At 43.6% G+C, this 25,248-nt stretch overlaps 1 protein-coding gene across 2 annotated transcripts in view; it reads left to right on the forward strand.

Annotated features, from left to right (window-relative positions):
• Nucleotides 1-25,248, forward strand: part of THUMPD2 (THUMP domain containing 2) — a 40,044-nt gene that overhangs the window by 3,261 nt on the left and 11,535 nt on the right. For both annotated transcript variants that reach the window (XM_058668028.1, XM_058668029.1), the window contains exons 2-6: nt 1,468-1,603; nt 3,651-4,060; nt 5,004-5,081; nt 8,709-8,761; nt 19,215-19,302. In XM_058668028.1, coding sequence (XP_058524011.1) covers nt 1,468-1,603; nt 3,651-4,060; nt 5,004-5,081; nt 8,709-8,761; nt 19,215-19,302 — 765 coding nt within the window. The remainder of the gene's footprint in view (nt 1-1,467; nt 1,604-3,650; nt 4,061-5,003; nt 5,082-8,708; nt 8,762-19,214; nt 19,303-25,248) is intronic.

A 25,248-nucleotide genomic window follows, 5' to 3' on the forward strand; every position in this document is an offset into this window, starting at 1 on the left:
TGCAGTGTCCCAATGCATTGGGCCGTCCTCAACTGCTTTCCCAGGCCACAAGCAGGGAGCTGGATGGGAAGTGGAGCTGCCTGGATTAGAACCGGTGCCCATATGGGATCCCGGGGCTTTCAAGGCGAGGACTTTAGCCGCTAGGCCACGCCGCCGGGCCCGCTACTTAGGTTTTAATCAGTGCTACTCTGGGGCTCCCTCAACAGTCTCGCACATCAGCCTGGAACAGAAACCCCAGAAGTTATCATCCTAACAGCCAGCTAGCCCATTTCAGCTAGAGCCCCCAACACACACAGGTGCATGCCCACACACACCCACAATCCTCTGGAGTGCATGTTCCATGAACGGTCGCTGCCTAAACACATGGACTATCCAAGTTCTCTTATGTCAGCCCATGATGACCACTCAAACCATGTGAGGACAGTTCACATACATCCTGAACTTAAAGAGGGCTACCTGAAAAGAATAGGCATCATTTACCACTCCCCATTCGGATTCCGGAATCAATGCCCTTTCCTTTCTTGCCTGATTGGTACCACATACCCACGCATGCCCCAAGTCTCTTTCTGTTTGATGCATATATCTTGCTTCTATCCATTTTCCAATTCCCGCAGCCAAGTTTCTCATCACTGCTACCTTAGTAATCTTTGTCTCCCTCTAGCATCCCATTCTGTACCAAGTCTTTTATGTCTCTTCTGAAGTAATTTTTTCTGCCAACCAATCCTATGCTGTCACGACTTTCATCAGAAATCTACTACGTTTGACTGTTAGCATCTGCAGAACTCAAACTTTCATGACCATTTATCAGGCCGGCCTGAACTACCCTAACCATCCCCTGACACCATCAATCAGGGTAACACAGCAAATGGTGCCAAGCTAATTTACAATTCATTTCAGCTAGGTTTTCACTCCCACTTCTGCTTCTATCCCCTGTTCTTGCATTAGAATTCCTCTTCCCAAATCTTAGAAGATTCTGGAAACTTTGTATAATGTTGCCTCCCATATTTGCCGATCCTTATTTTATGTATAGCTTATCAGTGCATTTTAATATTAAAATGTCTTTGTCTTCCTCTGGGCTTAATTTAGGCTGTTGTATTAAGACGCTTACATCTTAATTAGTGTATCAGTAAATGACTACTGCATTATTATTTAGTATGTGTATGCTCTATGCTTGCTGGCACACCACAGGCAAATATCCACCTTGGACTCAACCTTGTGTCTTATGCATTAGTCTTTACTTTTGCCCACTTTGATGCAGTGTGTGCGGTTTCTGCAGGTAATGACTGAGGGAGGAGTTTTACAACAATTGGGGTAGGAGGCGGAACAGGCATTCAGAGCGCCTAAGCGATGGAAATGCTTCCTTTTGTTGTTAACCTACACTTCAGATGTTAATGATGCAGGAGGGTGTGGAGGAAATCCTCCTTAGCCTGAGGCTGGACTAACTGGTATCTGTTTTTCTGTCTCTAGGTTGAATATATTTCAGGGAAGGTTTTCTTCACCACCAGTGCCAGTTTGAATATGCTGAAGACACTAAAATCCGCAGAACGGTTGTTTTTACTGATTACAAAGCAACTTCCATTCCCTGTTTCTTCTACAGGAAAAGGTACAGCTAAGCGTGTTGTTTTTACCTGATATGCTCTTTGATCCATAAGAACTTCTCTAGAGTTGTCTGCATGAAAATGAAGATGCGGTCATGTCGCCAGACTCATTCATACATGTGGGCTTCTTAATTATATTTTTGTATGTTTTCTGAATATTATCACTTGATTATAGTGGAATTTGTTTTTTTCTCCCTGTCGCCTGCTGCTTAGATTTCAAGATTTTATAATCATAAGCTACATGTCTTCTTCACATATATATATATATTGTATTTATTTGGATTTGGGAGCATATGCACTCCCAAAATGCATTGTTTTCATAATAAATAGACAAAAAAAATTGTCATCTTGTAAGATGTAACTGAGGGGTATAATTGGAAAAATACTACAAAGTTTTTTTTAAAGTATGGAACCCTAAATGTTTTCAATAAAATTGCAACCATTTATAAAATCTTAGAGCTAAAAGGAGTTTAAGAGATTCCTTAATTTTATATTTTGCATAATTTTAATATTATAAATTTAATTATTTTATAAATATGCTGCTGCAATAATTTAAGGCTCTTGATTAAAGCAGCAAAACAGAAACAAGGTCAGAGGGAAGGCAGAGAGGCTCAGCAAAGCTGATTCTCCACCTACATCACCGGCATCCCACATGGACACTGGTTTTAGTCCTAGCTGCTCCACTTCCAATCCAGGTTCCTACTGGTCGACTGGGAAAGTGGCAGAAGATAGTTAAAGTCCTTGGGCCCCTGCACCCACATAGGAGATGCAGAAAAAGCTCTTGCCCCCTGGCTTTGGATCAGCTCAACTCCAGTCAGGGCAGCCATCAGAGTGAACCATCATAAAGAAATCTCTCCTTCTCACTATAAATCTGCCTTTTCAAATAAAAATAATAAATTTTAAAAATGTAGGGTCAGATTCTAGGATTAAACAGTGCTTTAAACTAGAGTTTATTACTGGTTGTGCACAAGAGGCCATATGATGATATAGTCTATGATAAACTATTTCAAAAAATATGCAGAGAGCAAGAACTCAAGATTGGGCAGAAGAACTATTTCAAAGCAAATCTCAAGGTATTGCACCGTGAGTGAATATAATTTCATACCATTATTCCATACACTCTCATCCTTAGGGAACTGGCATAATTACTTTTGGATCATTATGGTGACCCTTGTTCGTCAAGAAAAGATTAGGTTTTGCCAAGCATGTTGAGAATCGCTAAGTTACAAATGGGTTGTATATTTGAAGTGTCACTTTATGGATGCCTGATAATTTCATATGGCCTAAAACGAAATAGGCCAAGATTTAGATGCTTGGCTTCTGAACTCTGTTTTGCAATTTCCTCTTTGAAAGAAAAAGCAATTTAGCTTTTATAGGCAAGATCACCATTATTTCAAATTCATATACACCTTAGGCCTATGCTTATACCAGAGTGCTGCATATATTATGAGACAAATGATCTTGCTTACATAACATTTTTGTAATTTTGCTGGAATTTTAATGCCATTTTGATGTCAGATATACACCATAAGAATGAACTTTATACTTTATAAAATTCTTAGATTAAATTATATTTTGTAGGGGCCAGTGCAGTGGCATAGCAATAATACTCTTCCTGTGATGCCAGCATCCCATGTAGCCACTGTTTCCAGTCCAGGCTGTTCCCATCCAGCTCCCTTCTTATGGACTGGGAAAGTAGCAGAGGATGACTCAAATCCTTGGGAGCCTGAACTCACATGGGAAACCCAGAGGAAACTCCTAGCTTCAGAGCAGCTCAGCACTGGCCATTGCAGCCACCTGGGGACTGAACCATTGGATGGAAGACCTCACTTGCTCTCTCTGTGTCTTCTGTATAAAGAAAAAAAATCTGCCTTTCAAATAAAAATAATTTTTTATAAAAATTATATAAATTCCAAATGGAAGTGCAGTTATTTGTGTGGCAATTTAATAATACAATTTCAAGAAATAAAAGTAATAGGATGTGGGGTGATAAGTGTAATAGATGATCTTTCGAGCTTCAGTATGGAATAATCCGGGCTTTGATTTGTCTAGGAAAAATACTAAGTGAAATACAAAGACTTATAAATGATGACCCAGGGAACTGGTTGAACATCATTTCAATTTGGAAAGATCTTCTTGAGCTCAATATTGAAAATGAAAAACTTTCTCAAAGAGATGCTAACCCACTGAAAAGAAAAGTGGGAGAAAAAGGAACCATCGCTGCTAAGAAACCAAAGACGGAACAAATGGAAGAGATCAAAGAGAACAGGGCATGCCAGCTGGAAAAACAAAGAGAAGAAACTCTGGAGCAAAGGGAATCTATCACTGTGAGGGAGGAGCTTCCAGAGGCAGGCTCCCAGGACCAGGCAGAAAATGCAGCCGAAACCCATCACCACAGTGGCTTGACATTCAGAGTTTCCTGTCGCTGCAGTGGAACAATTGGAAAGGCAGTGACTGCCCAGGTATGCCTACCTCCCCAAGTGCAGGGGTCCGTGTTCTAAGAGTTCATCAGTCTTTGGATTGACAATGCCAGAACAGATAGTTAGACCGAATCTCTTCTCCTTAAAGGAGCAGTTTCTTTCTTGCCTTCGCCTCAGATGCTGCAGAGAAATGGTATGCTATTGCTTGTGATGACCTCGCTTTACTTTCTGCCAAAAAGTTTGCTGAAGCTCATAGATGCCATTTGCATTTGGAAGTATAATAATGGATCTCCTGGGGAATCTTTCCACTTCCACTCTGGGTTTACGCAATGAGTCCTCTCTATCAGGCCCCATGTTGGAAGTGTCAGCGGGACCTGGACCACAATCCACAGATGTTCACAAGGTAAACCGAGGAGAGAGTGGCCACCATGTGGTTTCCAGCACAAAAGGTCACCGGTGAGCCATTCCAGAATTCAGTGATGTCAAGGACATTGGCCTGGGTCCCTTAGCATGCCTTGGAGTCACACAGACCCCAAAGATTGGGTCTAATGATAGTGATGTAGGCATTTTTAAACATAGGCTTATGATATGTAATACAGTGTGTCTGAGCTTGCATCCATCTCCTAAAATCTGAAGTAACTGTCACGATCAGATCCTGATCTGGTTGTTTTGTCTACCTCAAATCAGAAGATTAGAGCTGACGTATGAGTTAGATAGCAATGCCAAAAGGTGTTTTTAAGGTGCGGGAGGTAAAAATGACACCTTCTTGCTTTGAATAGAAAATGCTTCAGGGTAGTATTTTAATTATATTGTAATAACGTATATTTATTTTAATGTGCAATGTTTATTACACAATTAATGTAATCCTAAATTATCATCAAATCATCTGACTGTATTTTCTTCCTGATTCTGTTGGTTTGTGCTTGTATTTAAATTATTTATTTTTACTTTCTTATCTTTTCTCTACGATTTGCTATTTTTCTAGGAGGTAGGAAGAGTAATTGGAGTTGCTCTTATGAGACAGTTTGGATGGAAAGCAGATTTAAGGAATCCAGACCTAGAGGTAATGTATCTTTGTATTTTGTGTCCCAGTAGAATAATTCTTTAAAAGCTATTCTTACAATTGTCTGTTATCATACTTTTTAGTTTTATGTTATAGAGTTTTCAAAAGCATGTTCACACAGATACAACACTCTCTTCTCTAGCGGGAAAATTGTGCACGTAGTTTTACTAGTAATTTGCACTGTGAAAGGTTCTTACCCAAACGGAAAAAAATAAGTCTGTTTTAAGTGGCGTTGTTTTGCCACAATTAAAAAGATCTTTATTAAGAGGTACAACAGAAAAGCTCCATAATACATAACAAGTCTCTAATAACTTCTAGTTAATGTGTAAGAAACTTGGCAACAAAAAGACCTACATGAATCAGTAGTAGGTTAATGGTGGCTTTATTAGATTTTTGGATTATATTTTTATTTTGAGAAGGAAGGAGACAAGGACAGGCAGAGAGAGCTCCTGCACACTGGTTTACCGCGTGACATCCATAAATGCCAGGGCTGGGGCCAGAGCCAGGAGCTGGAAACATAAGCCAGGTCTCCAATGGGTGGGGAAAACTCAATGACTTGAGCTATCCCCTGCGGCTCCCAGGATCTGTACTGGCCAGAAGCTGGACTCCAGAGGGTATGGGATATGGGTGTCTTAACCAGTAGGCTAAAGGTCTGCTTCCCTCTTCCTCTGTTTTCAAAGTTATTTTAAATAAAATTGCACTACTTATAATTTTAACACATATATAGAGAAACACAAAATATTCTCACTTGGCTCCTGGCTTGGATCTGGCTGTTGTGGCCATTTGGAGAGTAAACCAGCAAATGGAAGATTTCTTTCTCTCTAATAAAAACAAATGAGTCTTCAGTGTTCTCCACTACATTTTGAACACCAGCTTTTACATTTTACAGGTAGTGGGTGGGCGTTCAGTTGAGTGGTTAGGACACCTGTATCCCCTGTCAGACCCTCTAGATTCAGTTCTCTCTCACCAGCTCCTCGCTCGAGCTTGCTGTCCACGTGGACCTAGAGAGCAGTGATGGCTCAAGTGTTTGGGTTTCTGCCATCTTTTGGGTGCATTCACAGTGCCTGGCTCGAGGTCCCGAACAACCCCAGCAACTGCAGGCAAATGGAGAGTGTTAGGGCTGAAGAGGATTTGGCTCCCCAAACCCACACAGGCCTTTGAACCCCCAAGTTTTACGCTAAGGGTTAGTGGATGAAGGCTCAGCATTGATGGGTATGGGTGGAGGCTTGATTCAGTTAATGGCTTCTGGCCTTTGAGAGTGATTAGATAAGGTTTCCTTGATCATATCCTGGTGTCTGTCTAAGGAGAAGCCAGGTAGAGAGTTGAGGGAAAATGGGTTTCCTCTATCTGCTTCCTGACTCACCAGGTGATTGGTCCTCTGCACACCTTTCACCAGTTGCCAGATCAGCCCTTGAGGGGCCACTCAATCATGACCTGTGAACCTCCGAATTAAGCTGCCTTCCTCAGACTAGGTGGCCCCTCTTTAGTGTTTTAGTTTAATAATGGAAAGTTGACTAATACAAGGAATAAACCACCCTTCTCTTGTCTGCCTGACTCTTTCAGCTTCTCACATAAAGAAATGAGTTCTGTAAACTAGCCATTCTCATATTTCATGAATTCTATAAACTTATTGTTATATAGATTTTTTAAAAGGGTATTTTAAAAGGAATTATTTATTTGAAAGGCTGAACTACCCAGAGAGGGAAAGACAGAGACAAATGCATCTTCCACCTACTTCCTCATTTTCAAAATGGCCATAATGGCTAAGGCTGGGCAGGGCCAAAGCCAGAGCCAAGAGCTTCATCTTGGGTCCCAGTACTTGCTGGGAGCCAAGTACTTAGGCCATCTTCTGCTGCTTTCCCAGGTTCGGTGGCAGGAAGCTGGATCCTAAGTGGTGTAGTTGGGACTCAAACTGGTTCCCTTATAAGGTTCTGGACATCATGACCCACTATGCCACAGTGCCAACCCCTGTTGTATCACTATGCCACATGTGGAATAATAACTGTCCAAATAAATCACAACAGTTTGTAGAGTAACCCCCCCACAAGCATGTTTCTTTCACTTGGTGATTTTGCTTTTAAAATGAAATACCTGGTGTATACCCTGTTTTGCTTTCCATAGAAAACATTTTGAACCAGGGAGTATTTTCACATGAGGGTATTTCTTGCATCTTTCTCAATTCCTTCAACTCTTCTCTGCATCTCCCCAGCTCCATCCCACTGTCAGAATTACTGTTCTCTCATAGACTTGTTCATAAATAAATATTCCACATTTAATTGCTATCACCTGTTTAGTGCAATAGAATTAAGTAACAGTAACAAAAAAGTAGCAACACTAAAATCATATAATTAAATTTGTAACTAAAAATTAACAGAGGAATGAATTCAATAATAAATATTCTACACAATTGATAGGAAAGAAATTACATAGTGGGGGAAGCTATTAATAACTTTGATAGGAAACAAAGATCTGAGTCCAGCACCCTGGCTAGAGTTTACCGGCAGCACAAGCATCCTGTGCAGGCATTGGCTCATGTCCTGGATGCTTTACTTCCGGTGCAGCTCCCTACTTAGGACCTGGGAAAGCAGCAGACCCTCTGCACTTTGCACTCATGTGGGAGACCCGAAGGAAGCTCCTGGCTTCCAGTCAGTTCAGCTCTGGGTGTTGCGGCCATATGAGGAGTGAATCAGCAGATAGAATATTCTCTCTGTCTCTCCTTTCCGTGTAATTCTATCTTTAAAGAATAAATACATTTTTGAAAATTGAAAAAAAAACCCAAGATTTATGTATATCTTTAAGTTATTTGTGGGAAGGAATAACTTGGTTAAAATGTTTTATATGTAAATTTCCAAAGTGTAACATGGTACATCATTGATTGATCAGCCAATTAAGTCGGCTAAATGAAGACATTCTAGATCATTTCTTTATGAAAAATTTATTAATGCTGGAATAATTCTGATTAAACTGCTTATGTTAAAAATAACCTTGAGATGAATGTATGAAGGGTAATTAAAATATTTCAAAGTAGAATATTCTATAAACCTTATTAGACTGAAAAGTAAGCATCATCTTAAGTTTAAAATTAATATGAGCTACCAGTAGTAACTTGAGGCACTTAAATGCTTTTTATGGCCTAAAAGAAGAAAAGACAGAGAGACACAAATTCTCCTGTAAATAGTAGAGAACTCAAAGGACATCTGAGTTCCCATATATATGAACAAAGAAACTTTTCTGTTAATGTGCAGTTATTTGCAGCCTATGGAAGTCCTGTTGTGGCTCTGAGTCATACCTGACGTTAGAGTTAGGATCGCTTTATGAAATCTCTAACCCCAAATGCCACAAAGTCAGACTCTGGTAAGACATTTTAAAGACTCTCTTGGGTAAAAAAGTTGTTCTTGAGTTCTTTGTAACATGATTTTCTGTATAACTTGTGTACCAAATTGGCCTTAGGATTCTTCTATGAATTGTACATATAAGATAAAAATATTTTTTCCAGATGTGACAAAGAAAACTTTAGGATTTACTATGCTATAATCCACACAAGTTGAAAGCAGCAGCTTTCAGATGATCAGTGCTTTGGCGATGCAGTTCTGTGTCCTACCCTAACTCCTGTGTTTGTTGTTTCAGGTATTTATCCATCTCAATGACATTTACTCCGTGGTTGGGATCCCTGTCCTCAGGTAGATAGGAAATTCTACATTTGAGGTTTGCTTGCAAGAATATGTGAAATTAAGAACTTTATGGTTTTTACTTATTGTATGAAACTTTGACAAAACAGAGAAGGCTAAAGACCAGGCATTGAAGTTCATTGCTGGAGCCATTAGCACGTTTTCATAGCATGTGAGTTGCTATAAGGGTTAGAGCTGTGAACGACATCATCATAGTAATCCATTGACAACATAACTGATCTGTATATTATGACCAATTATTTCTGCAAAATGATTTTCACTGGTTCATGTTTTTTGAAAGTTTTATTCATTTTTATTGCAAAGTCAGATATACAGAGAGGACAAGAAACAGTGAGGAAGATCTTCCATCTGATGATTCACTCCCCAAGTGACAACAGCTGGAGCTGAGCTAATCCAAAGCCAGGAGCCAGGAGCTTCGTCCAGGTCTCCCACATGGGTGCAGGGTCCCAAGGCTTTGGGCCGTCCTTGACTGCTTTCCCAGGCCACAAGCAGGGAGCTGGATGGGAAGTGGAGCTGCCGGGATTAGAACTGGCACCCATATGGGATCCCAGTGCATTCAAGGAGAGGATTTTAGGCGCTAGGCCAGGCCCCACTGGTTCATGTTTAAGCTAAAATTTTAATCTATCAGCATCTTGGAGTTTTGTTAAAATAGAAAATATAGAACAATTCTTCAGATTGACCTGGAGCGTTCTCTGCATTTTATTGCCATTCTTCCTTTGTTGTGGAAAGTTGTTTATTGACAGAACTAAAAATCTTTAGATGTCTCCCCAGTTATGTAGAAGATTAAATAATAAACACAAATGATCTTTTTTTTTTTTTTATAATCTATTTTATTGTGTTGTTGACAATCTTTACATAGTTAATTACAGTTAAAGAAAGAAAAAGAAAAGAAAAAGGTTCAGGGGGATAGGGAAGTGGGTAATACTATTATGTCCACATTGTTTCCATCTTGTATCTGAGGTAAAGGGGGATATTGAGGGGGAAGCCCCACCCGGTTTCCCGCCCACCCCGAGTCCCGGATGTGGGGCATGCTCTGAGATATGTGCTCGAGTGGTTTTAATAGTTCTCCGGTTATGAATCGCTGCCAGTTTTGCTCGATGAGGTCGTCCACTGATTGATATGGTCCATCATATAGTCTCCGTTTGCCCCATATATCGCTGCCAACATATAGCTGAGATGAATGATTGATCTGCTCTGTCTTCTGTCTTTTCTTGATTAGAGTTCTGAGTCCAGCAGTTCGATTAGGGAGATCTCCAAAGAAACTTTGAGGTATTCCCAGACTAGTTTCTTGTATGCTCTAGCAAGCACAGGGCCCGGCACAGTCCATCACCACGATCAGCTGGTGGTTGCAATTGCTGGGTTGGTTCTGTTTTCAGTCCCGAGTTGCACTGGAACCAATGGGTGTTGCAGTCCAGTCTGGTTCTGCCCAGCACGTACTCGGCCCTCACACAAACCAGTGGGAGCTGCAGCCTAGTCGGGGCGACCCACAATAACCCCCACCAGGCCCGCCCCCTACCCTGGTTTGCCAGTATGTGTAGCAGAAGACCAGTCTGTCCCTCATCCCATTTGGCTCTTGTACGTGTCAATGGGTATTAAAGCTTAGTTCTATCTAACCAACTCAACCATCCAGCCCTCACGGGTGTTGTTGAGTGCCTCTCTATCTAGCCATCCCAGCCCCCGTCCCAGTCTTCATGCCCTCCCACGGGAATAGTGACCCAAGAAGGGGGAACCCACTTTTTCCCTCCCAGGTCTCTCTGTCCCGGTTTATGCACTCTTTAGGTGGTTCTGTGATTTGACTTGACAGAATTAGTCCCCAGTGCCAGCTTCTGCGGCTATGCCCAAACATCCCTCACCCACTCTAATTTATGCTTGCACCAGCAGGAATAATCAGCCCAGCCTGGCTTTTCCCTGATCTAGTCCACATGCAGCACACAGGTGTTGTAGCCTTGCATAGTCTAGTCTGTCTCTATCCCAGCCCACGCTCTCCATTGGGAGTAGCTGTCCGGCGAGGGAACCAGCCCCTTAATCCCCCCGCCAGTTCTGCCCCTCCCTTCCTTCCTGGATCTCATGTGTGCTGGTTGGGTGCTGCATTCATATCCAGTACAGGCAACCACGCCCTGGCATTCCATAATGTGTACTGGTTTTGTCGCGACCAAACCCGGCTCATCCCACACTCTGATCTGGTGATCGGATTTGCCAGTGGGTGACATGAACTGATTCAGCCTGGTCTGCTCCTGACCCATGCTGAATGTGTGCCAGTGGGAAACTTTCCATGGCCTATTCTGGACTGTTTCCTATCATGCTTCTTGCGCTTACCTGCAGGGACTGTGTCCTGCCAGAGGAGTTGCCCAGGCTCCTCCATCAGATCCCCTCCCAAAGGCAGGTTTTGCGCATGCCAGGGGGTCCTTGAGCCAACCCAACTCAGTTCACCTCCTGCCCTAGCAGGAACAGTGGCTTTTCCTGGCTGGCTTTCACCCCATTCTGGTTCTTGTTGTTGGATGTTTCAGCCCAGCCATGGCTCGTCCATACCCACATACAGCTCACGCATGGCTCAGTAGGGGGTTGAGACCCAGCCTAGTCAGTCCCACATCTACCCCCTGGTTCTCCATGCCACCAGAAGGTGTTGGGGTCTGAACTGGCCTGGTGCATCCAATCCCAGCCCACACTAGTGCCTCGGGTGACTGCAACTGTTTCCTAGATAGAACGCAGCTCCAATTCTAGCACATACGCCCCTTGGTGGGAACCTCAACCTAGTTAGGGTGTCCCGTTACCTCCCCAATTGGGCTTGTTCCTAGCTGTAAATCATGCACCTGCCCGTGGTTGCTCTGGGGACCAGTAGGTGCAAGAGCCTAGCTCGGTATGACCTGTGTTCCATGCTGGTTTCTAGTTTTGCTTGTAAACAAAGGTTTGTTCAGTCCTGCCCAGTACATTACGGTCCATTACCAAGTTACACATTTTGGAGCTACTATGCCCTGCTAGTCTGACCCCCAGATTTGGACGGCATGTTCACCAGCGAGAGCTATGACTCGCCAGGGGAGCTTCCCAAGTACCTCCACTTGATCCACTCCCAAACCCAGTTTACATACATGCCATTGGTTTTTAGGCCAGTGCCCGGTGTACTCTGGCCTCCCATTTGGCCTTGTATGAGCTGGTGAATGTTGCAGCCCGGCCCACCCCACAGCCTATTCAGGATGCACATTTGGGTGCTGCTGCCTTGCCCAGTCCAGTCTATGGTAGATCCCTTTACCTGTGATTGATGGCAGGCTCCTTGGTCACACTTAGCTTAGTCCATAACCACCTAAAATTTAGGTTTACCAGTGGGGCCAAACTTTCTACAGGGTGTGGCCCACACATCCTGCACAGAGTCCACCCCAGTATAAGGTTCTAGAGTGCTAGTTAAAATTATGGACCTGCCTAATGTGACCAGTCTCCTGAACCAACATCATGTCAGGCAAAAAAATATCCTGCTAGACAATCCGGGGTTTATCTTTTGCATTATAGGTGTTCAAAGCTCAGCATTATTGAGTGATTAGAAGTTCTCCAAAAGAAGAGTTACTGGCGTTGGGAATCTTTAGGATTGACTCAGAACCCAGAAACAGTGGGGTCACCCTAGAGCTATCTAAGCAGCAATTCGGACATCCATTACCCCAGAGCTTCCCGGCCGGGCGGCCAGCAGGCAAAGCCTGGCACCACATGGTGCACTGGCCGCCCTTGATGAGGCCGAGGACTCGTTCACTGCCTTGCGGCAGTGTCTTTGGCGTGAGCCCCCAGCATTGGGTCCGACCCGGCAGGGGCACCCCCCACAGCCGCCACACACAAATGATCTTTTTAAAGATTGATTTCTCTATCTTGAAATTCAGAGTTACAGAGAGACAGATCTTCCTTCTTGCTGGGTCACTCCAGGACGGCCACAATCTCTGAGACTGGGCCAGGCTGAAGCCAGGAGCCAGGAGCTTTACCCAGTCTCACATGTGCGTGCCATAGGCCCAAACTCCTGGGCCCTCTTCTGCTTTTCCCAGGCCATTAACAAAGAGCTAATGGAGCAGCCGGGACACAAATGCACACCCATGGGGATGCCAGCACTGCAGGTGGCAGCTTAATCTCCATGCCACAATAGCAACCACGATTTGTTTCTTTATTCAGTTGTCTATTGAATTCTCATCATGCTGTTGGTACCTTTTTTAGGTGCTTTAGTAAAAGAGCTGGATAGATGAAACAGTGATTTCCCAATTCCTGAGAACTTACATATAGTGGCATCTCAAAATATTTTATATATCTAAAATCTCCCTGCTTATGTGACAAAAATAATTTATATGACATTTTTTCTAGGCCATTCTAGGCATGGAATGTTTTAAAAATCTGGGCCAGCCATTTGGCATAGCTGCTAAGACCCCACTTGGGACGTGTGCATCCCATGACGCAGCACCTGGGCTCAAGTCCCTGCTTTGCTCCCCAGTCCAGCTTACTGCTAATCTGTGCCCTGGGCAGCAAGTAAGGGCTTGAGTAGTTGAGCCCGTGCCATCTGTATGAGTGACACAGACCAAGTTCACGACTGCTAGCTCTAGCCTGGCCCAGCCCCACAAGAGGTGTCGTCTGAGGAGTGAACCAGCCAAGGGGAGAGCTCTTCTGTCCTTTCCTCTGTTTCTCTTTGACTTTCAAGTAAATAAATAATTTTTAAAGAAATGGTCATAAAAATCCTATGAGACCATGTTTGCTTGAAGTCCACGTAGTGCAAGCCTCAATCAGGATGTATTTTTAAATGCCTGCGATTATGAGTTCTGCACGGTGGCACAGCCACCACTTGGCTGGCACTGCAGTTCAGTCCTGCCTGCTCTGCCTGAGACGTTTCCTGTTTCTGTTCCTGAAAGGCAGTGGAAGTGGGCCCTGGCACACCTGTGGGAGGGCACACTGGAGTTCCTGGCTTCTGCCTTCAGTCTGGTCCCCAGCTAGTTGTTGGGATCATTTAAGGAGTGAGCCAACCAATGGAAGAAAGCACATGCGTGCTCGCTCGCTCTCTGTCTGTCTCTCTCTCTCTCTCTCTCTCTCTCTATCATTCTGCCTTTCAAACAAATAAATAATTGAAAAAAAAGAAAGGACTAACTCTTCAGATTCTTACAATCGCCTTTTATCGTAGCAGTTTACTAGCACACCGCTGAAACCATTGTAGGTGTTTAACGACCGTTTAATGATTGAGTTGTGCTAATCACATGGCAGGCTGCACTAGCATCTTATTGTAAAAGTTCTTGTCACCATTACGCTCTTGTCACCACATGCCTCAGTGCTTTAGTGATTTCCCATGCCTCTGTGCTTTACATGCTCTGTAACACCAAAGGTTTCCAGGCTGTCCTACTCCCATCCCTTTTGGAGCCTAAAGTGATTAACTTCAGTTTGAACAATATTTTGTATCTGAACGTTTAAATTTCTGTAATAGCTGCAAAAAGGCTGGAAGAGGGCCTTGCATGGTAGCCTAGTGGCTAAAGTCCTCGCCTTGCATGTACTGGTATCCCATATGGGTGCCAGTTCTAATCCCGGCAGCCCCACTTCCCATCCAACTCCCCGCTTGTGGCCTGGGAAAGCAGTGGAGGACGGCCCAAAGCCTTGGGACCCTGCACCCGTGTGGGAGACCCGAAAGAGGTTCCTAGCTCCTGGCTGCTGGCTTTACATCGGCGCAGCACCAGCCATTGCGGTCTCTTGGGGATTGAATCAACAGACGGAAGATCTTCCTCACTGTTTCTTGTCTTCTCTGTATATCTGACTTTCCAGTACGAAAATAATAAAATAAATCTTTAAAAAAAAAAGGCTGGAAGAAAGTGAAAGATGGCCAGATTCCAATCTGGTCCCCATAAATAGTGAGAATAAAGATTAACAAAACAACCAAAACACGAAATGTATTTTTTCAAGAATTCTTGAGGCCATTATTTTTACTTTTTATTTTTAGATTTATGTATTTGAGAGAGACAGATAAACAGCTATCCTTGCTGTGTTACTCCCTGCATGCCTGCAACAACCAAAGCAAAAGTCAGAAACTGAAAACTGGTTACCTGCAGGTGGCAGAAACTCAGACACTGGGTCTACCTTGGCAGGAAGCTAGACTCACGAGCGAGAGCCGAGGAGACTGCTCTGGACTGGGACTGGGATCCGGGCATCTTCAGCCCTAGGCTAAACATCCTCTTCAGCCATTGGACCTTGGAGATCTTTAATCCCATAAATGCATGCCTAGGAAATCCACTCACAAGGAACATCTCACCTTTAGTAGTGCTGCCTGGGTAGTGTTAATATACAGAAGCTCTTAGCAACAAATTGAAGAACTTTTATGTTTATAAATGTAACATTCTATGCTTCTATCAAATGTACATAGTGAAAATTATATTTGTTTTTAAGGCATTACATTTTATTATATCAAATTTGTTTGCCATAAACGTTCAAAAGCATGTTTATGGCATCTCAGTAATCATTGGCTGCAACTGTAAAAGGTGTGGAGAACTCAGTCCTTGATGAGCAGTGATTGGCAGTGAGATGGCGGTAGATGCTGTCTGAGCAGCTGTTTGGACCACCTCTGTATGGAAGTAAGCAGATGCACTGATTCATGATGAGTGAAAAAGAATGGCTTTCTAGTGTATGAGGAAAATACAGGCATGATACCTGGAACAGCAAGGAGCGGAGAACCAAAGGACTGACAACCTGGTGACCATGAGGCCCAAAGAAAATCAGAAATGACAACACAGACCATAGAACAGCCCTCCATTTTTAGGGCCACAATAAATTTGAATCTTTGTAGTTCCTAATGACCTGGTTCATAGCAGAACTCTACTTCCTTTAAGAAAAGAACACTTACATGTCAGCAGACCACAGGACGTGAACTGTCAATACAGCCTTGTCATGCTGTGCCCATCACCTAGAACAGTCTGAATGATGACTAAGAAATGGACTTGAATTCTCTGTTATCCACAGATTAACTCTTCAGGTTAGGCTAACTCATTAAAACCCTTTTGTTCTAAAATCAGGAAAATAATAATCCCCACTTTTATAGTTTTGTATTGGGATTAAATGAAATAGCCCATGTGCAAAATGCTCAGTGCCTTTTCTAGGATGCAGTAAGTATTGAACACATTGCAGCTGCTTTATGTTTGCAACAACTCAGCAACTGAGAAGGGAAGCAGAGAAGCATTCACTAGAGATTTATTCAGTTGGTTTCAGTTGAAGCATCTATTGTGTACTCAGTATGTGCACAATACTGTACTAGCCACCCGCTATTGACAGATGAGTGAGATGGTTGTTATGTTTAGGGACTGAAGCCTAATGGTTAAGACCGACATTTGATGAAAAGGAGCTCTGACTGATAAAGGAGGTGAACACAAGAACATACAGGAACATATCTAACCAAGTGACATGAAGGGACTAAGAAGCAACTAAGAAGAGGAATAGGCTAGAAATTATGTGGGCAAAGGCACGGAGATGTGAGGAGTCTTGATTGATCTATGAATGGCAAGTGTTTCAGTACAGATGGGACAAAGAATGAACTTGTTTTATGGCTTTTCATTTAAGGGGATATTAACTGTTTAATAGGGACTATCATATCCAGATGTGAAGATACAATGCAATATGCATCTCTACTTCCAAATCAAAGATGGACTCCCAATGAAACTGTTAACTATATCTGGATAATCGGATGATGAATTCTCTGCCATTGTCTATACCAACGATGTCAGAATACACTTAAGAACAGATTGACTTAGGACTGTTCATGAAGGACTATGCTACTGCAGTAATGTGGAGGGAGTCACAAGGGGGAAGGGATTTGGGCAGGAAAATCCTAGAGCCTATGCAACTATCATAAAACAATTTTTTAATGTGAAAAATAAAAAGAAAACAATAAATGATTTGGGGAAATGGGAGAAATCACACTAAAATTAGAAATTTGTGACAGGTCATTACATTTTTGTAAGCCATGTCAGATAGCTTGGATTTTATTCTAAAAGCTGGAAGAAGTTTAGGCAGGAGAGTATGATCAGATCTGTGATTTTAAAAAAACAATTACCAAGCAGATTGTGTATAAAAATGAAAGTCAAGAAAAGTGAGCCCTGTTAGAAATGGTTAAAATATCCCAAGCCAAGAATGGAAGAGGGACTGAGCTGAGGCAAAGTAGGAGTAACAAAAACCATGAATTCAAGAAAATGCTCAGGAGTCTACAGTAGCTTCCACATTAGTCACTGAGATGCAAAAATGTAGGAAAAGGAAACTTTTCAGAAAAAAAAAAAACCTAAGTTGCCTGAAGTGCAGGTTAGGATACACAGTAGTATCCTAGTTTTTATTTTACTTATTTTTTGGTGGGGGCAGGGTAAAAAGTGGCATAGGAAAAGAAGGTACTGCTTGTATCATAGCAGGTAGAGACGCTGTTCTGAGAACCCACATGCCATCAACAGCAGGAGCTCGTGTGCTTGGGAAGGAAGCAGATGATGGCCCAGGCACTTGGGCCCCTGCCACGCGTGCTGCAGCCGGATGGAGTTGGAGGCTCCTGGCTTCCGCCTGGCCCAGCCCTGGTATTCTCAGGCCTTTGGAGAACAGATGGCAGATCTCCATTTGTCCCTTTTTGTTCCTCTTTCTTTCATATAAATAGAATAAAGTTAAAGAAGAAAGAAAAGGAAGGAATGTGTGGAGATGTTCGATTTGGAGACTGGAAAGTGTTTATACCTGTTTTAAACTGTTGAATTTGTCCTACTTAACCTCCGGGTGAGAATAGCTCAACGTGTGTTTTCAAGATAGAGATTTGAGTTTCGGTGACAAGTCTGCCCTAGAGGGACAGATTAGCATGTCTGTGTCTTGGTGATAACTAATGTGCAGAAGAGGAAAGGAGAACTGAGGAGACTTGCAAATGGAAAAGAGGGTCAAAAAAAAATTATTTATCCTTGGATTTTTCAAAGCCAGCTCAAATCTGATTTATAACATTGGATCCTACAAAAGTAGAGCCTGATTTTTTATTCCAAAGGAGTTTATTTTTAAACAGTCTTCCCTTAAATCCTTTTTTTTTTTTTGGACACTGATATAATGGGGCCCTTGTGTTAAGTAATAAATCAGCTCAGGTTTAAGCAAAATAAAAACCAATTCACCAGTGTCACATGTTAACAGTGTTGGCTCTCACTAAATAAAAGTCAGTGTATATGTATACATGCCTGTCAGAACTCCCGGAGGTTCCACATAAATCATAAATCTGCTACTTAGAGGAGCAGTTTGTACTGTACGTGGCCAAGGACTATGTGTTTTGGTATCTTGAGAGTAAACTGTGTTATGTAGTAAGATGAGTTCACCCTATAGAAACCATTCATTGGACAAAATATAGAATGGTCTTCCTGCATGATGCTTTACATTCCTGATTCCAAATCTGTGGATACAGTAGGATGTAAAATGCAAGTTGCTGTATCCTGACAAAAACTTTACCTAAAAGACAAATTTCCAAGGCCAGTATTTGGGACAGTGGTTAAGTCACCGTTTAAGGCACCCACCTCCCATATTAGAGAGCCTGAATTCAGTTGCCATCACAGGCCTGATCCAGTTTGCTAACGTGCGTGGCTCCAATACTTGGTTGGCTGAAGTTCCAGAATTCTGGCTTTGGCCTCGTCCAGACCTAATGTTGCAGGTATGTCAGAACTGAACCAGCAAATGAAAGATATTTTTTTCTTGCACTCTCTGTGCCTTACAAATAAAATGAAAATGAATTAAAAAAATTTTTTAAAGTTACTGCAAAAATGAAAAAGGCACACATGTCTGTAGCTTACCATGTAGAGCTTCCTTGCAATTTTTTAAAAACTAAGTATACAGCTGTTTGAAAGGGATATGGCCTCCAATTTTGCAAGGTTTACCAGAGCTGCGGGTCAAACAGGATAAGTTAAAGTCTAAGAAATATGGGGTGGGGGATACAGTCAGAAGTGCTGCGTGAGTGGAGCGGTGGCTCACGGGGGAGCGTCTGCATCACACCTTAGTGCAGGGTTGTGCTGCTGCTTTTGAGAAAGGCGCACACGTACAGAAGTACACTGCCAAGGGTAACACTGACAGAAAACAGACGTCGAGGAAGAGCAGCCACGCAGCCCTCCGTCCAGGCGTTGTGGCCCAGGTGAGCATCCATCGCAGGAAATGCTCTCTTCCCAAGGACACAACAGAGGAGGTTAAAACAGCCTGCTCCCATGGGTGATGAAACTTGAATAAGTGAAACACATAAAAGTGTAAAATTTCAGTTATCTAAAAAAATGTAACTGCCTGAAATATCACAGTGGCTCATTGGGGCGCCCAATTAGAGAAGGTGTTTTAATAATAGAGTTAAAGCATTCAGAGTTAGAGATGGATGTGTTAAAATGATTCTCGGATGCAGACAGGTTCCCTGTTGGTATTTCTGTCTTGTTCTTTGGTGTACAGTAATAGTCGGTCTACAACCAGGCTGTTTTCTCCCTAGGGTGCCTTTAGCCAGCAGAGCTTACATTAAGACAGCTGGACTGCGGTCTACCATAGCTTGGGCAATGGCCTCCCTCGCTGAAATTAAAGTAAGAAAATGTTTCATTCCTTTAATAACAAAGCCCTTTCCATAAATAACTTATACATATATATTGATGACCTGCTGACTTTTTCTTTCTTTTCCCTTCCGCTTTTTTCCTTTTTCTTTTTCACTTTTTGTTTTGTTGAAATTACTGCTGCAGTAATATATTCTAGTGTGTTGAGACTATTTTGACTATGAAGAAACCAAATAAAACATTAGCTACATTTCATTATTTCTAGTTTTTTGGCATCATGATTTTTAAAAATGTGTGACCTATAGAACCTCTGCTTTTAATTTTTTTTTTTAAAGATTTACTTTTATTGAAAAACAGAGCTTCAGAGAGGAGAGACAGAAAAATCTTCCATCTGCTAGTTTACTCTGAAAATGGCCCAATGACCATGACTGAGCCCATCAGAGGCCAGGGGCTTCTTCCAGGTTTCCTACTTGGGTGCAGGGTCCCAAGGCTGTGAGCCATCTTGTTGCTTTCCCAGGCCATAAGCAAGAATCTGGATCAGAAGTGGAACAGCTATATGAGATGCCAGCCCTATGGGCAGAGGCTTACCATACCATGCTATGATGCTGAACACCCCCAAACCTTTACATCTTATTGTTGCAGAGAGAGGGAGTGACAGGGTGAGACCTTCCATTTACTGATTCACCCCAAAATGGCCACAATGCCAAATCCAGAAATCAGAGCTTCTCCTGGTCTCCTACTCTGGTGCAGGGGCCCCATCCTTTGCTCCCTTCCCAGGTCATCAGTACATGGAGCAGCCAGGACTAGACCTGGTGCCCAGATTGAATAGCAGTGTCACAAGTGGATACCAGTGGGCTCTGTCACCTAGCTGGCCCCAAATCTACCTCTTTCCTTTTTTATTTTGTTAATGGTAGATTTATTTATTTGTAAGTTTTTCCTTAGGCTCAGGGATTTCCCCTCCGACCCTCCCCCCCACACTGGTTTTCCCTATTGTAACAATAGCTTAGCCCCTCAACAACAGTCCTAAGTTTCTTCCTGTGGCTAGGAGCTTGGTCAGTTTTGCAAATGTTCTAGAGACATGCAAGAATTTTATTATCTAGTCAAAAAATGTTCCCTGCTAGTTTTATTATATTGCTGTCTGTTGCATCTTGGAAGAACTATTTCAAAATCTCCTATTGCTGTGTGTTTTTGTCAGTGCTCGGCAGTCTGCTGTACCTAGATGTAGAGTTCTGACGCTTCCATTGTGAGCCATGTCTTTTCATCTCTGCTTAGAGCCCCTGTTCTCTTGATTCATGAGTTTAAACTTAAAATTCCTTTGTAATCTTCAGTTCTGGTTGGGGTCAGTTGCTGCCTGACGTCTCTGCCACTGTTTCAACGTCAGCTTTATTTTCTCAGTAGCCACAGTTGTACCCGTCGGCAGGAGAATCCGGGTCTGTGTGTGACAGAAACACTCGAGGTATCCCTTCTGTTTTTCTCCCTTCTGACACTGTTTGCTTTTTGTTGTTGTTCATTTGGTTAATAACTTAGTGATTCCGTTATTCTCTCTGTGGTTGGAGATTTTTTTCTATTATTTCGTTCCCAGCACTCTTCTTCAACGCACATGACTATAACTATAGGCAGTACAGTGTCTACCATGAAGGCCCTCTGGTCCTCCCCAGCTGTCCCTCTGCCGTGTCACAAGCTGTGACCTTCGAGAACTTTCTCTTCCCTCCATGCTGCTATGCTCCCTGGTATGAGGGGAGCATTTTTACCCCTATCCTCTCGTAACCCCTGAATGTTAGACTGAGCTGAAATACTGCGTATCAGAGCTTCCCTTGGGGTATACCCCTTCTTTTCCAGAACTTCTTGGCACTAATATTACACATCCCGTTCTTTAACCATTAAGGTAGATCTGTGTGTCACACATGACACAACATAGACAAAACATATATAGACAAAACACATTGCAAGGTGTATGTATCACTCTTTGGTTTTTCCCACCCTGTCTTTCCCCACCAAGGCCTCTGATTCAGTTCATTTGTTGCTTGGTTAAAGTCTATTGTTAGGCATTTTCCTCAAATGTAGCATTTGAATCTTGCACTGTCTGAACCCCTTTATATCCTGAAATGTTTCCCTTTGAATGCGGGGTCTGCGTCCTGCAGGGGTAGGAGTCTTGCCTTGTAGTCCCTTGCCCCTGGGGACCTGTGGAAGCTCTTCCATTGTCCTTTAGTCTTAGACATGAGCAGCCTATACCAGTTGGATTTCCCTTGCTTTATAGTTACTCTGTTCTTTTTGCTTGGAAGTTGTGAGGGATTTCTCTTTAACCTTAGAACTCAGTGATATTACCAGGATGTGTGTGTGTGTGTGTGTGTGTGTGTGTGTGTGTGTGTGTGTTCCGCTTCTTGCTTAAGACTGCAGAGCATGGAGCTGCAAGCAGAGGGAGGCAGGGAGCTACTTGTAGGTTATTATACCCCCAGAACCTAGGATTTGCTTTTTCATTTAATTTAAATCTTTAGTCCAAATGGCTGATTCTGGCTGTTCCACTTCCTTGTGTGGGAATCTTGGTCAGTATACAAAGATCCTTCAGAAGGTTGTGGGGGCAACCTCTGGGCACAGTGGTTAAGACAGTACTTGGAACAGCTGCAGCCTGTGTTGGAGGGCTTGGGAGTGAGTCCTGGTCCTGCATCTGGTTCCCGCTTCCTGCTGCTGCAGACCCTGGAGACAGTGGGTGAAGGCTCGGGGACTTTGACTGGGGTCCTTGCCAACACTGTGGGAGCCTTTGGTTGAATTCTGGGCCCAAGCCAGTGAAAAATCTATGTCTGTCTCTTTCTGTCTTTTTGCCTTACACATATGTACAAATTTGAAAGAAAGAAAAAAAAGAGTTGTGGAGCTGGAGTTTAAAAAGTTAATTTTGGTGCAAAAGAAATTAAACTCTGTATGTTAAGTTTCCCAAAAGTTCACGGAAATTGTGCATTATATAGGGGCCCGGCGGCATTGCCTAGTGGCTAAAGTCCTCGCCTTGAACGCCCCGGAATCCCATATGGGCGCCAGTTCTAATCCAGGCAGCTCCACTTCCCATCCAGCTCCCTGCTTGTGGCCTGGGAAAGCAGTCGAGTATGGCCCAAACCTTTGGGACCCTGCACCCACATGGGAGACCCGGAAGAGGTTCCAGGTTCCCGGCATCGGATCTGCGCGCACCGGCCCATTGCGGCTCACTTGGGGAGTGAATTATCAGATGGAAGATCTTCCTCTCTCTCTCTGCTCCTCTCTGTATATCCGGCTTTCCAATAATAGTAAAATCTTTAAAAAAAAATGTGCATTATATAAAAACAATGCACAAAAAAATAAATAAAAGCAGTGTACAAATTTCCCAATTTTTCACCAAAATAACTTGAATTCTGTATTTCCGGCATTGTCAGAATAGTTATTAAATCTGTAGTATTGTAAAAAGGATTACTTCTCCAGCCCAGGAACTTTTTCTTCCATCATTTATTTCTCTTCAGTGATTTAACAGATTTAAATGTAAGCTCATCTCCATTTGTTTTCCACTCTGAGATTCTGGCTGGTGATGTCCTCCGGCTCCCTGGCTTACCCTGCAGCTCTCTTCCTTCCCTAGGACTGACTGCGCCTTTGAAGCTATTCTTAAACATTCTCTTCTTACTAACAACAAGAGTGGCAGAGATGAGCTATACTCTACTTTAAATCACTGATGGGGACTTTCAGCTTACAAAACCTCAGGTTACTGTGTGTGTGTGTGTGTGTGTGTGTGTGTTTCTTTATTTTTTATTTGTTTCTAGGAAAGCATGTGTGTTGTATTTGAAAGTATCTGAAAGCTCTTGTCTTTGCTATAATAGTGGAGAGCTGTGTTTTCCCCAGGAGTGTGTGTGCTGAGTGTTTGGCCTGGTCCTCTCCAGCTGTGAAGGGACCCCACCTCGGATGTGTTGTTATTTTTCTTTTTTTTTTTTTAAGATTTATTCATTTTATTACAGTCAGATATACACAGAGGAGGAGAGACAGAGAGGAAGATCTTCCGTCCAATGATTCACTCCCCAAGTGAGCCGCAACGGGCCGATGCGCGCCGATCCGATGCCGGGAACCTGGAACCTCTTCCAGGTCTCCCACGTGGGTGCAGGGTCCCAATGCTTTGGGCCGTCCTCAACTGCTTTCCCAGGCCACAAGCAGGGAGCTGGATGGGAAGTGGAGCTGCCTGGATTAGAACCGGCGCCCATATGGGATCCCGGGGCTTTCAAGGCAAGGACTTTAGCCACTAGGCCATGCCGCCGGGCCCTGTTATTTTTCTTCATTGACTCAGTGCAGGTAAAGTATGGTTCTCAAAGCCTTTTTAAATAGCCAGGATCCTATATCTGGGAAGAGGCCAGTGGATCACCTGCACCCCTGGGCTTGGCAGGAGCGGGAGAATCTGTCCTCCCGCTGACATCATGGTGGCCACCTGCCTGCTCACTGCCTGCACCTTTGGGCACGGGTCTCTGCAGACCAGGCTCCTCCTGGGTTCCACGGGCTCACCAGCCGGGATCCAGCAGCCATCTGTAGCTCCGGCAGGCCCCTCCCAGCCAGCTTTTCCCTCGGGGGCTTTGGTCAGTTTCTGAGCCCCATTCACCCAGCCAGAGCACCTGCTTGTAGGTTATCATGCCTCCAGAGCCCACTATTTCCTTTTTTGTTTGATTTAAACCTCTACTCTAAATGTCATTTCATATAAAGAGAGAGGTATGCTTAGGATTTTTTTTCTTCCTCAAACTGCCATTGGTGTCACCACAGTTTTCTATAACCACCTACAAATTTGAAATGTTACCTTGGTCTTGATTTAAACAAGCATTTTTCAGAAAAGTCAGAAGTTTATGATTCAGGAGCAAAGGTAACATTCAGGAAAACTGTGTTTTCTTGGGCACATGTGCCCTGCTAATACCAAGAATAGAAAATGTCTCAACATGTGATTCCCTGGCCAAGGAGAAACTTAAAGCCTCAACACATGCCCAGCAGGGCTCTCCCACAGGGGCGCAGTGGTGACCCACCGTGTGGGCAGCCCTGCAGCCCAAACGTCCAGCTTGGCCCAGGGCCCTTTTTGGCACTCGACGCGCAGAGCAACGTGTAGGCAGCTCCGCCTTGAGCGGGCCAGTGCCAGTGCCAGTGCCAGTGCCAGTGCCAGCTAAGCCATCACATGCACCTGTTGGATATTTGTCATGTTTGCTATAAATTCTACTTCTTCCTCCCATCGTAGCAAGGGAAGTCCAGAGGTGATGAGAAGCATACAAACACTGCTCTACCTTGGCCGTGTCCACACGCGCCGTGACTCAAAAATGTCTGTGGCAAGATAAAGACATTTAAGGATATTTCAGATCATGTTATGTTGTTGGTCATAGACCAGGGTCACAGCATGCAAAAACTACATATTTGGCCCATTTCATGAGCCTGCCATTCATTTGGAAGCAAATGACCATGTTTGCAATCATTATTCCTTTTGTCCTCATGGCCCTTCCTGCGGGAGGCTCTGTGTGATGCTCTCCTGAGAGTGTAGTGTCAGGGGAAGAGGCTGTCTCCTGAAGAACGCCTTGTTTCTTTCCATTAGGTGCCCCCTGGCCCTGACAGCAACCAGCCAGCCAGTGAGCTCGCTTCTGCCCTGTAGGCAGATCAGGCGATGGAGAGGTCTTGGCTCCCACATCCTGAGTGCCGCTGGGTCTGCACAGGGGTAGGTGACCTGCGTGCCCTCACTGCGCCTTCTAGACAGTGGCTGCCTCCTGCTTCCCAGAGCCTCTCCGTGTTGTTGACGCACGGGCCATCCCATGTCAGGCATGCACAGACGCCTCTGCCTGTCAATGCTGCAAGCACTTGGGCATGTAGCCCTGTTGTCATTCTTCTTGACTTCCATGGCCACGAAGAATCTGCCTCTCAGTTTCCTGGCTTAGTGGCGTCCTGGGCCTCGTCATACCCAGAAGGGTTTTCCTGTATATGTCAAGGTTCGCGAGTCCTGTTCATTACTTTGCT

The sequence above is a fragment of the Ochotona princeps genome, chromosome 8, assembly GCF_030435755.1.
Source record: "Ochotona princeps isolate mOchPri1 chromosome 8, mOchPri1.hap1, whole genome shotgun sequence".
NCBI classification, from domain to species: Eukaryota; Metazoa; Chordata; class Mammalia; order Lagomorpha; family Ochotonidae; genus Ochotona; species Ochotona princeps.